General features: G+C 41.0%; 1 protein-coding gene across 3 annotated transcripts in view; it reads left to right on the forward strand.

Annotated features, from left to right (window-relative positions):
* Positions 1-12813, forward strand: part of DDHD1 (DDHD domain containing 1) — a 77092-nt gene extending 64279 nt beyond the window's left edge. For 2 of the 3 annotated variants that reach the window (XM_034062546.1, XM_034062548.1), the window contains 4 exons: positions 5999-6148; positions 7319-7571; positions 8827-9012; positions 11788-12813. In XM_034062546.1, coding sequence (XP_033918437.1) covers positions 5999-6148; positions 7319-7571; positions 8827-9012; positions 11788-11969 — 771 coding nt within the window. In that variant the 3' untranslated portion in view covers positions 11970-12813. The remainder of the gene's footprint in view (positions 1-5998; positions 6149-7318; positions 7572-8826; positions 9013-11787) is intronic. The other variant, XM_034062547.1, reaches the window with a different exon arrangement.
* The last annotated feature ends 262 nt before the right edge of the window (positions 12814-13075 follow it).

The following is a 13075-nucleotide window of genomic DNA, read 5'->3' on the forward strand; positions in this document are numbered from 1 at the left end:
CAAATACATGTTTATATATAAATATATAAACCTGAATACAGATTGACAATGTATTGTGCATGCACATACAACTGTGTGGGAAGGTAAAAGCCATTTGGCAAATTATATTAATCGCATCCCTTGAACAATTTCACTTCTACTTTGTTGACTAACCCATTTTCCTTGGGATCTCCTTCTAACATGTCACATCTCTGAGCAAATCTAATTGAATTTCCTCCAGCAGTGGATTTTCCTTCCAAGTTACTCTGATCTCACAGTTAGCACAAGTTACTTTAAGCCTCATGAAACAGATTGCTTGCTAATCAGCTGCATAAATTGCTAAAATTTCTCATCATTGGGAAAAGGCATTTTCTAGCTTGTCTCTAAGTTGGAGAGACATCAGTTTGATAGGTGGACCACTCAGTGGATAAAGAACTAGCTGGATGGCCGCATATAAAGAGTTGTGGTCAACAGCTCAATGTTCAGCTGGAGATCAGTAACAAGTGGTGTTCTTCAGGGATCGGTGTTGGGACCGGTCTTTTCAACATCTTTGTTGGTGACATGGACAGTGGGATTGAGTGCGCCCTCAGCAAGTTTGCCGATGACACCAAGCTGTGTGGTTCTGTTGATATGCTGGAGGGAAGGAATGCCATCCAGAGGGACCTTGACACGCTTGTGAGGTGGGCTAATGCCAAGCTCATGAAGTTTAACCATGCCAAGTGCAAGGTCCTACACCTGGGTGGGAGCAATCCCAGGCACAGCTACAGGTTGGGCAGAGAAGAAATTCAGAGCAGCCTTGTGGAGAAGGACTTGGGGGTGTTGGTCAATGAGAAAATGACCATGAGCCGTCTGCAGTGTGCACTCTGGATACACTTGGCTTTCTGGGCTGCATCAAGAGGAGCGTGACCAGCAGGTCAAAGGAGGTGATCCTGCCCCTCTACTGTCCCTCTACTCTGCTCTTGTGACACCTCACTTGGAGTATTGTGTGCAGTTGTGCCATCCTCAGTATAAAAAGGACATGGAACTGTTGGAACAAATCCAGAGGAGGCTACGAGGATGATCAGGGGACTGGAGCACCTCCCGTATGAAGACAGGCTGAGAAAGTCGGGGCTGTTCAGCCTGGAGAAGAGAAGGCTGCGTGGAGACCTCACAGCAGCCTTCCAGTATTTGAAGGGGGACTATAAGGATGCTGCTGAGGGACTCTTCATTAGGGACTGTAATGACAGGACAAGGGGTAATGGGTTAAAACTTAAACAGGGGAAGTTTACGTTGGATATAAGGGGGAAGTTTTTTACTGTAAGGATGGTGAGGTACTGGAATGGGTTGCCCAGGGAAGTTGTGAATGCTCCATCCATAGTGGTGTTTGAGGCCAGGCTGGACAGAACCTTGGGTGACATGATTTAGTGTGAGGTGTCCCTGCCCATGGCAGGGGGTTTGGAACTAGATGATCTTAAGGTCCTTTCCAACCCTAACTATTCTATGATTCTGTGCTTCTATGTGCAGCACTTTCTAGTTGCTCGACTATATCCTGAAATATTAGGCCATTAAAATGTGACATGATAGATGAGAACAATTCTTTCTGAACTTGCCACTTTTATTTCCTTCTGAGTTCAGAAGGACTTCTAGAAGACAAGGTCAATCTTGAGCCATAAAAAAAAGAAAACTAACCATAATTCAATTTGTCATAGCCTTTTCCTTTTCATCACTGCTTTAAATTTTGCACTATTATATACTAAAATTGCACTATTATTTCTACCATCAAGGAAGCTGGAGTCAGGCTGATACTCCTCCAGCGCTGTGAATGATTATTTTTCACTCAGTTGTGTTTAAACTGAGATTTTTTTTTAACAGATGCTTTTTAGAAGGAACGTGAAAGGAGGGGAAAAGAAAGGGGGAAGAAATCTATCTAAATTACTGCTAGGTTATTTCCATTGTTGTACATCCTTTTTCTTCAAGGATTTGTACACTCCTTTTTACATCCTTTTTCTTCAAGGAAGATGTTCTGTTTCTGTGAAGCTTTACACTAGGGAGTGTATCATGCCTGAGGCCACACCATAAGAGCACTCTCCAAAAAGAGAGAGGCTTTCCAAGAACCAAGAAGCAAAGTGCGTCTGCCAAGGGAGGATTTCAACAGGATGACTGAAAGATGACTGCTCATTAGCAAGCCAGTCCAGCTTACTGAGTGTGCCTAACTTGTTGAAAGAGAACTTAACTGCTTTGTGCACTACCAGCACCTTGGCTCTTCATGGCAGAACAGAGCCTCTGGTTTGATCATGAGTTGCTATTCACCACAAATGCTTGATCCACAAATTTGCTTTGGTCTGTGCAATGCAGGAGACTGGAGTCTTTGGTCACAGATCTCCTTAGGTGGTATTACTCAATGAAACAGGCATGTACATCTGCAATGAAAAAGGCTAGCTGCTGTCACTGTGTTGCCTCTTTTATGGACTGAAACAAATTAAGTTTCCCTGGATGACTGTCCTGGGTTCAGCTGTAGCAGTTATTTTTCTCCTTAGTAGCTGGTGCAGTGCTGTGGGTTTGACTGTAGTCTGAGAACAGTGCTGATAAAGCATCAATGTTTTAGTTGTTGCTAGGTAATGTTTACCCCGATCAGGGACTTTTCAGTTTCATGCTCTGCCAGTGAGGAGGGACACGGAAAGCTGGGAAGAAGCAGAGACAGGACACCTGGACCAAAGTAGCCAAAGGGGTGCTCCATAGCAGAGTATGTCATGCCCAGTATAGAAACTGGGTGGAGTTACTCAGAAGGCCCAGATCACTGCTCAGGTCAGGCTGCGTGTTGGTCCATGGGTCGTAGGGTGATTTTTCCACCACAGCAGAGAAAAGGGCAGGAGGTACCTCAGTTGCTTCCTAGTACTGGGATAGAAAATCAGTTAAATCTGGACTTGTCAATATGCTGACCCAAAGTGCTTGAAGATTCCTTAGCACTTCTTATTCACCCAGGGTTACAGAAACATTTCTGGGACAAACTCCAGATTGTACATGACTTTGTGGTTTCTATGGAGCATCATCTGACAGTGATGTCAATGTTGATAACTATCACATATTATTTACAAGATCCTAATGATTTACCACATGTACAAGAATTATGAGAGCTTAATGGGATGCTGACATTCAGCCTTATCTGGGAGGAGGAAGCCTTTAAATTGAATGCGGAAATGTGCCACTGTAGTTCAACACGCAACCACCCAGTTAAATTCCCCATGTAATACTGATATAAGTCTCTGTTCCCTTTGTCTGCTAAAGCTGCAGAAGGTTCCTGAGTGCAGGAACAGGTAGAGGCTACTGCAGAGGTCTGTATTTCCTCACTCTAGGAGGATGTTTGGGATCCTTCGTGGTGAAAGGCAACACAGCACTTCTACGTCTTCTGTTTTAACATCACTGCTAAACACATTCATTTGTCCCACATGCTTACCTATGCACAAAAGAGCTTTGCCGACTCACTCCTGTTGGCTCATTCAGGTTTGTTTTCGTGTTATTAATTCTGAACATACTGCAGTCTTAAGTTGAATGGATGACTGTTTGGCTCAGCTGCTGCTTAAAATACAAATAAATTCATTAAGCCTGCTGTTTATGAATCATAACCAGCAGAAAAGTGCTATCCTGAAAGGTCATATTCTTCATCACATCTTCTCTGTTGTTAAACATTTAGAGGAATAGAAGTGAAGTGCCCCCCTTCTGCTTATAGGAGAAACACCAAAATTAATGTCTTCTAGAGTTATTTTAGTCCTGTATTCCCAGTAGCTTCCAGCACATGGCAGTCTTCTCTTCAGCCACTTTGCAACAGTGCTGAAAGTCATCTAATGGCTGCAATTTCCATTGCTCCATCCCTAGCAGTCTTCAGGGCCAGGTTGGACAGGGCCTTGGGCAACATGATCTAGTGGGAGGTATCCCTGCCCAAGGCCAGGGGGGTTGGAACTAGATAATCTTAAGGTTCTTTCCAACCCAAACCATTCTGTGATTCTGTAATTTAAAGGACTTTAATTTTGGAAGACTTACTTTGGATTCTTAGTGTTAACTGCTTTGGTGTTGGTCTGGTGCCACCTGTTAAGGTACCCATCAGCTGGTACTTTGTAAGCATTTCCAGAGCTGGAAGACCATGTTGAAAGGCTTGTGCATGTAAGAAAGTACATAATAGCCTATGTAGAAGAACAGCGGCCTCCTAGGAGAAAGCATCTGTCTGTGGACACCATTAATCTTTTGTTCATCGATAGAAATGATGGAACAAAAGCCATGCGCTATGTAAGTACTGAAACCACTTCCTTTTTGAGATTTTTGCCTAATTTGTACTTGCCTAAGGTGAATTCCTGCAAACTTATTTTGTGCATCTGCTAGCAAGTGAAAGCTGGCAGTCACTTTCTGATTTCTTTCTGAAGCAGAAACCCCCTAATTGTGTACTTCAGATCCTCAATACTAGCATATCAGATGGACAGGGTTAAAGATTACTTATTCAGTTTAAAGGACTGCACTGTGAATATCTGTTTCTGTTGTATTTGAAGATGAGAAAGCTTTTTGTCCAAACTGCAAAAATGTAAGGGTCTGTGTAAAGCTCAATTATAAGAGGGGAAAGCAGCTCTGCAATGGGCTAGGTTGACAATGCAGATGACAGAGAAGTGCTTTGTGCGTATGACATTGGATAGCTTTGCTGAAGACCTAGATTTTTTTTCTTTTCCATTGGGCTGGGACTTGTGCATTCTTTTGGAAGGAAGAGGAGGGGTATTGGTGCCAAGTCGGAGGAGGAGGAATGTTTTGTGCAGTGCTGGAATCTGATAGATGAAATGGACCATTATTCTACACCCTCACTCCATGTACTGACATATAGGGAAGGCACATGGGAATCCAAGCTTCCTTCATGTGCACTTAGCAAGAACACATCAATTTTTCTTGCTGGTTAAGTAGCAGTACATTAGGAGTCACTCAGCTGCAGTGCTCTGTAAACTGGGCACTACTATGGGAAAACTTGCATTGAAGGTCTGGTAATGGTAGAATTAATTTTTCATGTAAGGAGGTCCTCTAAAGGTGTCCTGATTCCGGTGTTTAAACCACAATAAAAGATTAAAAAGTAATTTTGATTTATGAAAATGTTTTTACTAGAGTTTTACATTAAATGCTTCTAGGAGTCAGTGTCTGAGGATTGGTAATGGGATACAAAGCTATTCACCTCTAGATCACTCTTGAATCCTGGCCCAAGTTTTGTAGTGACCAAAAGTCATTACCACTGATGCATTTGCAGTGGCCTCTGCCAGATAGGTTAGTAGTTGCAGTTCAGGTTTACTCAGTTGCCTCTCAGTGTTAGAGGCAGTCCTTTTAGAGCAAAGTCATAGTAGCTTTGGATGACATGAGAGTAGCCTGCAGAGTTGCTCAGTATGCTGTACCCATTCCTGGGTAGTGGCTCCTAATGTGTGATGATGTGGCACTTTTGACAGGTACTGTCCTGTTCACTTAACATTAGGTGGGGGGAGGAGGGTCTAAGAGGTTGTACATAGCACCAGCCTGTACATGTGTGACTAAGTATTCTCTAGGTTGTCTTTAATATGCATTTCTATCCCCTTGGTGGGTTTATATAGCAAAGCAAATCATGGAGTACTCAGGGTAAGATTAAGGAGGTGAGGTAAGCTTTAGGAATTTTCATGAGAAATCAGACTTCAGTCTTGTGAAACTCATCACATTTCCTTAGTGTTTTCCAAAGTCTTCATGCTCCAGCCTTTCCAGTGTTGGTAGACCTCTTTCAGTTCAAATATCCAACTTGTTTTTCAGTTTTCCAGCTGTTTAGCACCCCAGCATGTAACTCTCTTCTCACATCAGAGGGAAATGAGAAGTGTAATCTTTGTGTTAGAGTATGTTGTAGGTATGTTATAATGGTCTTCCTCGTTTTCACTTACAAATACTATAGGAGTCCTCAGCTGAAACTGAGAAATCAGTCGAAAGACACAAATCAAAACCAGTTATGTTAGAAAGCATAATTTCCAGCCTTATTAATTTGTATGAAATCTCTCCTTAGGTGGAGAATTTCTTCTGTATGGGATCTCCATTAGCAGTGTTTTTGGCATTGCGTGGCGTCCGTCCGGGAAACTCTGGTAGTCAAGACCATATTCTGCCCAGGACAATTTGTAACCGCTTACTAAACATTTTTCACCCAACGGATCCTGTGGTGAGTTTTAATCTCAGTTGCAATCTTTTACCTTGACTATTTTTAAGCATCCACTGTGTGATAATGTGTGGTTTTCAAATGTGCTTTTTTTTTTTTCCCAGAGACATGAGAAATAATCCTCCATCAAGTTCCCACTTGTGTTTAACTTATTGACTTCCATTAAGCATCATCTGTTTTAAGATACTCTGCTTGTTAATAAAGGTTTCCCAAGCAGTTCATAAGATCCTGTAAGAAAAACAAAGCCACCATTTTTTTAATCAAAGCATCCTGAGTAACAGATTGTTAGAGGGTCAGATAGTACTTGGGAGAGTAGTATTGGTACAGCTTTGCCCTGTCCTTACACACTTCCATAGGCAGACACTGTTTGCCCTTATCAAAAGGCAGGATGCTGGAACTTTGATCTGCATCACCTTGGTAACTTCTTTGATACAAGCTTGATTTGCAGTTTCATTCTGACTGTAGAATAGTAATTTGGGGATACTTTTGTGTATATAACCTCTACCTGAATCTTGTTATATTCCAAATCCAAACATGCTTGTTCTGCTCAACTCAAAATCTCATTCAGCTGCAGCTACTCCTAAACCAGGATTTTTCTGCGACATCTAGGACAGTCGGTCAAGCTGCAGTCTGTGGTCCCACTCTGCAAATACTATTTTTACTTAGATTTAAGATATAGAAGTGCAGAATGGTTTTTTATAACTATGTAAACAAAGAAAAATAATTGATAGAATTACTGTTTTTAAATAAGCACACCAATTCGTGGTTTGCACAGAGATCAATGAAGAGTCATCAAACAAAATGTTTACATAGCCAGTTCCTCCTTCTCTGCTGTGTTGTGCAGAATCAGCTTAACTGTAATTAAATTAAATTTGCTCTGTCGATGCATAATAACAAACATCTGTTAACAGTAATGTGTGCGTTCATAACATGTAGTCGAAGTGTGGCAGAAAAATGTGCAGAAGTGAATGCACAAGCAACTGGGCAGCTAAAATGTCTTCTAAGCTGTGAAAATAAAAGGGAACCAGAATATAACACCACCATATTGTCACTTTCTAGGCTTCACTCATTACAGGTATTTTGGATTTTGGGCTGGAGAGGACTTTGTATGGAAGGAAATACGCTTTTTCAGTTTTGATACTCAGGATTTTCTTTTCTGTATTATTCTTGCAGGCGTATAGATTAGAACCTTTAATTCTGAAACACTACAGCAACATTTCGCCTGTTCAGATCCACTGGTACACCACTGTAAACCCTCTGCCTTATGAGTGCATGAAGCCAAGTTTTCTCAACCCAACAAAAGAACCTACCTCGGTTACCGATAGTGAAAGTGTGTCAACTGGACCAAGCCCAACTACTTCACCGGTCATGGCTCGACGCCCCTATGGGGAATCTATAACAAACATAGGCAAAGCAGGTATATTAGGTAATTGTTCTTTATTTCTTTTGGTTTATATATAGGACTTTCTTGTTGAGCTTCACCACTCTGCAGTGTTTGAGTGTACAACCATAAGCAAACTATTGCTGGCTGTTTCTGTTTGTTCTGTATAGGTGAATGGCTTGTTTTAATCTCAAGTGACATTTACTTTGAAGAAAACATAGTTTACATATGCCAGAGTCAAGGCTTGCAGGGAGAGGTTGTGGGTCTGGGAGTTTATGCTATTGCTGTCTTATTGTTGTCTGCCTTATTGAAGTAACATCCTCGTGATTTAATAGTTCCCACTCTACTTCATGGAAAAATAAAATCAATTAAAACTTGTTTTGTGATTACATTATCTGGTATTGGCAAATAGGAGAAAAATCACTCTGTGTAAACTATTACAGTTACATTGAACTTATGCTTTCAGACTAGGAAATTCAGGCTGTTTTATTATGAAGTCTGTCTCCTAGCTTTCTCATTCAAAATAAGCCCTGGTTTAAGTGAGCTTAAATTCACTTTCACTGGAGTTTATATTTGAATATGTACTTGCAGTTTTTGTTGTCTCAAGGCTTATCTTTAGCTCTCTCTGTGGGATTTGGAAGAAGACTAGTGCCAAGAATCCTCACAATCAACTAAGTATATAAAAGCAGTTTAGTCCTTAAGTAGAAATACCCGGTATTTCAAATCAGGGTTGCTTGTTGCTGTTACCAGAGTAACTTTAAATGTCCATAAGGTGGCAGCAGAGTCGGGAGAAAACATCACATACCTGTTCTTCACTTTTACAGCCCTCTTCCTGAGCAGCCAAAAGAGTCCTTTTAAAGGATCATACAGCATTTCTAAATGTCTATAGGGCTGATGCCAACACACGGACCCTTAATGAGAGGAATGTCTTAAATGTCCTGATGGGATTGTTGCATGCAAAAGATACTAACATTGTTACAAAGCATTTTTGTCCTAGTCTTAGACTTTTGCGAAAGGGGGAATCATGACATGTCCTTAGAAGTACCAGATTTCTTGCTGCAGAAGTGTTCTTATGTATTTTTCCCATAGCTGCAGTTTCCAAATCATAGTTTTTGCTTGTACACTAGTCTCATGATAAACAATGTGCACTTAAGTCAGATAAGCTGTTCCCATCCTAGAAAAGCATGAATAGAGTTTTCCTTCATCTGTCAATCAACTCTAATTGATGGGTGCTGCAGTGACTTTAATTTGTGGTTTGATTTAGCTGCCCTTGTTTATGTTGTTTTCCTCTTGAATGCAGGAGCTGCAAGCATTGGGAAGGGCCTCGGCGGGATGCTTTTTTCAAGATTTGGTCGATCTAGTACAGCCACCCCACAGACACTCGAGGCAGGAAAAGATGGAGCCGAGGAGGATGACAAGAAGGTCACAGCGGCTGGGGAGCCCCTTTTACTGCACAGCAACAGCTCGAGCTTCCTCGAACCCACAGGTTAGTGACGAGTCCGCTATCCAAACCCTGTGGAAACAAGACCCTCAGTGGGCTATGTCTGTGTGTTGTGGGAAGCTGGAAATACCATAACAACATGTGCCACTATTTACTTTTGTTGGTTTTCTCTAAAGTGTTAAATACAGAGCCTTGGGTGACAGGGTTTTGTGTGCGGTATCCCTGCCCATGCCAGAGGGGTTGGAACTTGATGATTTTAAGGTCCTTTCCAACCCTAACTCTTCTATGATTCTATGATATGTATTGAATCTGTTCTTGCTTTTTGAGTATCTTAAGAATGTCCAAGGACTGACTTTTTGTTCTCCTTTTAATCTTTTTTTCTCTTATAGGAGGTTTATCTGTATGTACATTTGTACATACATGTACACTATATATATATGTATGAGTGTATGAGTTTTGGCTAATGATATATGTGTATCAGTAGTTCCTAGGAAAAGCAATATGATTGCTGCAGAGAAACCCCTCACCATTTATTGTAAAATGATTTAAATTTCCCCATACATGTGCAGTTCTGAAGCAATCTGGATTTAAAGGCACATATGACTGAAAGCAGAAGCTGCCCTTGTCCTGATCTGAACTGCCCAGAACAGAAAGTAAAATCTTAGCAGCTGGGAGATTTTTTTTTCTTTTTAAAGTAAAGTATAGGTACTTCCTTTACAGAAATTCATACTTGATTTTATTTCTAAACTTGTAAGCTTCCCATTGACACTCTTGCAAGGTGGGGTTTTTTGCAATCTAAGGAGTCACAAGTATGTTGCATCTTGTGATAACGTTCATATGATACACTGCTGTCCATTCATCACTGCTCATTTCAACAGATAGCCTGTCCAAGTCAGTATCGGAGGACAGAGACTTTGTTTTAAACTTGGGGAAAACAGTGGCACAAGAGAGAACATTGTGCAGCTGCTGATGAGGTCCTTTTTGGGGAAGGGGGTTGGTATGTCCAGGTCTTTCTGCACACTTCCGGCATCCCTCTTTGATGAAAGCCTGTCCCTGCTCCATAGAAGGCAGACATGGAGCAGAAGCCAGCGAGGCAGCAAACTGAGTGATGCAATCCACAGCCAAAGTGTTTGCTTCTGAGAGGGCAGCCGCTCAGCTTGTGGGGTTTGGCTGCCTCCCAAGCTCCTGTAACAGCCTCTCATCAGAGGGAGACAGAATCATTCAGGGTGTCCTTCCTGCAGAGCAACTGGGTTTTTGAATATGTGCATCCTAGTGGAAATGACTGTGGTCATCTCCTGGTATTGGAAGGATCTGACTCCCTCTCCTTGCTGCGTTTGCAACACTCCTGTGAAAACACAAAGGGATGTCATTCCCTGAGCGCTGCTGTGCCATGAGTGCCAGGCAGCACTTGTGCACTTTATGTGCTCTTTGAGCCAAGAATTAAAATTCCTTGGAAAACTGGCCTTGGTAAATGGCTGCATTTTTTTACTCAATATGGGGTTTTGGCTTTTGTAGCTAAGCAGGCTTTTAGTTTTGTCCTTTTTATTATATTGCTCCTCGTTGAGATTTTCTAGCTGCTAAAATGCTGTAACAATAGGTTAGCCAATGGCCCAGTTACATATGCAGTGAAAATTGCTTTAAATGTGGTATTAATCAAAGCAGCCATTTAAATGAAAGGGTAACTGCTGAAATATATGTGGAATAATGTGGAAATTAAAAGGGCTAGTGCAGCGTAGGGATGGCTGGTTTTCAGAAAGGGCTTGTAATATTGGGTGTAGTCTCCTTGTAGAGCCTCTAAAGATGCGAGAAGTCCATTTATTTCAAAATGTTTTGAGCATCTGCCTTCTGGAAGTCAGTGTTCCCTAATGGGGGACACTGACATTTGCTGGATACTTCTGCATAGTGGACATAGACTGTATAGTATAAATAAATGTATTTATATGTGTGTTTATATAAGGAAAAGAGCTGCTTTAAAAAACTCCAGGGTTTTCCAAGCTTTAGATTTAATTATCCCCCCTTTTTTTTCCCTCTGAACTCTGAACTAAGCACTGAACTAAGCACTAACTCCCTTTTTCACTCTGAACTAAGTGAGGTTTCTGCTAAATGCATGTGCATCAAAGAGTATATGCACATCTAAATCAACTGTAATTTTTAATAATGAATATACTGTTAAACGTAAACAGAGGTATTCTGTGTATTTGTCACAGAACAAATAAATTTAGGCTAAATAAAACTTAATGTTCAAACTCAATTAAAGCTCTTCCTATAAGTACCTACTACAGATTTGGGATGCCACATGGATTTGTCACTACACCGCTGATTCATAAACTTTAAGGCCAGTGATCCAAGATGCACAATCACTCACCTAATGAAGGGAGAGCTCTCAACCTCGAGTTGTTCCCTTGGACAGTGTCCTGACCCAAGGGGAGCATCCCCAACTGCAGCCCACTGCTCCAAGGGGGACCAGCTCCAAATGGCTGCCCAAGGGGCTCCATTTCTACCCTGGTTAAATCAGCTGTGGTCAGACATGGTCACGTAGCCCTCCCTTGGCTCAGGACCCAGCTTCCCCATCTTTGTATCCACTGACCACCACAATGAGGGTGGGACAAGAGCAGTGCACACAGGACATCTCCCTGTTTCTTGTCTATTGTGGGAGCTTTCATGGGCTTTGGTTAGGCCTTTGTCAGGGCAGGTGTATCTGCCACAGTACTTTGTATGCAAGTAGAATCAGAACCCAAAGCTTATGAGAAACTCGGGGGTGTTTTTTCTTCTGCTGACATACAATTCTAACATGATTTTTGTTTCTTGTTCAATTTCTAGTGGAACTGGAGCACAGGATTGATTTTGAGCTCAGGGAAGGTCTTGTGGAGAGCAGATACTGGTCCGCAGTCACATCACACACTGCCTATTGGTCATCTCTAGATATTGCTTTTTTCCTTCTAACCTTCATGTACAAACACGACCAAGAAGATACGGACAAATCCAGTATGGACGCTGTTTGAATTTTTGACTGGGGAGGGGGCAGGATGGGAAAGGAAGTTCTAAAACCAGTGGCACAAAACCGATGTTTTACTGTTAAACTGTAGTACATAGGGCATGGAGGTTTCAGGTTTAAGTGCATGTTTGGATTTTTTTCCTATTTCTATGGAGCAAAAGTTATTTGTATTTAAAAGCACTTTATAGTTTTAAACATTTTGCAGTGCTTAATTAGACCTGACATGATTCCAAATTCTTGTCAACTTGGACTGTATAAAAAGCCAATACAGTGTGTAGCATCCTGTAAGCACAGTTGTGCAGTGTGCTTGGGTGACATACTTAATGACCATAATTGCTGTTCAGTTCATTAAAGTATAAAAGTTCAGTTGATAAAAAAAAATATTAATTTCCATTAACAACAACATATGTTAGATACAAACCTAAAACTGCCATGTTCTTATGTTTTATGTATCAATTAATAACAAACGGTGGTATCATTTCTAGGACTTTATTCAGCTCCACATCCTATTATCCACAGTACCATTGAAAGGCCATTCTGACTGCTGGCTTCTGAGAGAATATTATATGTGACACATCTAGAAACAAATGCTGAAAAAGGATGAAGCAAATATTTGAAATACTGTACTTATAATTTATTATTATCTCTAATTGTTTCATTTTATTCCAGTGTATAAAACATGACTTTTTTACAGGTTTCTTTTGACATAATTTAAGAACCACATTTATTTTCTACAGTGTGAAGACTTTTCCTCAGAAATACATATCTTTGTACGACTGTTCAAATGAAAATATGGCACTGTGGCACACTTTAAGTATTTTTTCATTAAAAATAAATGTTTGTGGTTTCACACAAATGGCATCAGTCACATTCTTCTCACAGGTAACTGCCTTTGCTTTTTCGGTCCCAAATGTTTCTTAGGCACATGAAGGTTTTTACTTCACATTAGGCTTGATTTGATGAGGATCCAGTTGTCTTTTGCGTACCATTATTAGACGTATGCATGTGTGTGCATAAAATGTGTATAATAATGTGTGTATAGAGATATTATATACATGTGCAAGGATCCTATCAAGAGGAAAGAGAGCAGCATAAAATAAAAACTAGGTGAGG

This window comes from Melopsittacus undulatus, chromosome 4, assembly GCF_012275295.1.
Source record: "Melopsittacus undulatus isolate bMelUnd1 chromosome 4, bMelUnd1.mat.Z, whole genome shotgun sequence".
Lineage (NCBI taxonomy): Eukaryota > Metazoa > Chordata > Aves > Psittaciformes > Psittaculidae > Melopsittacus > Melopsittacus undulatus.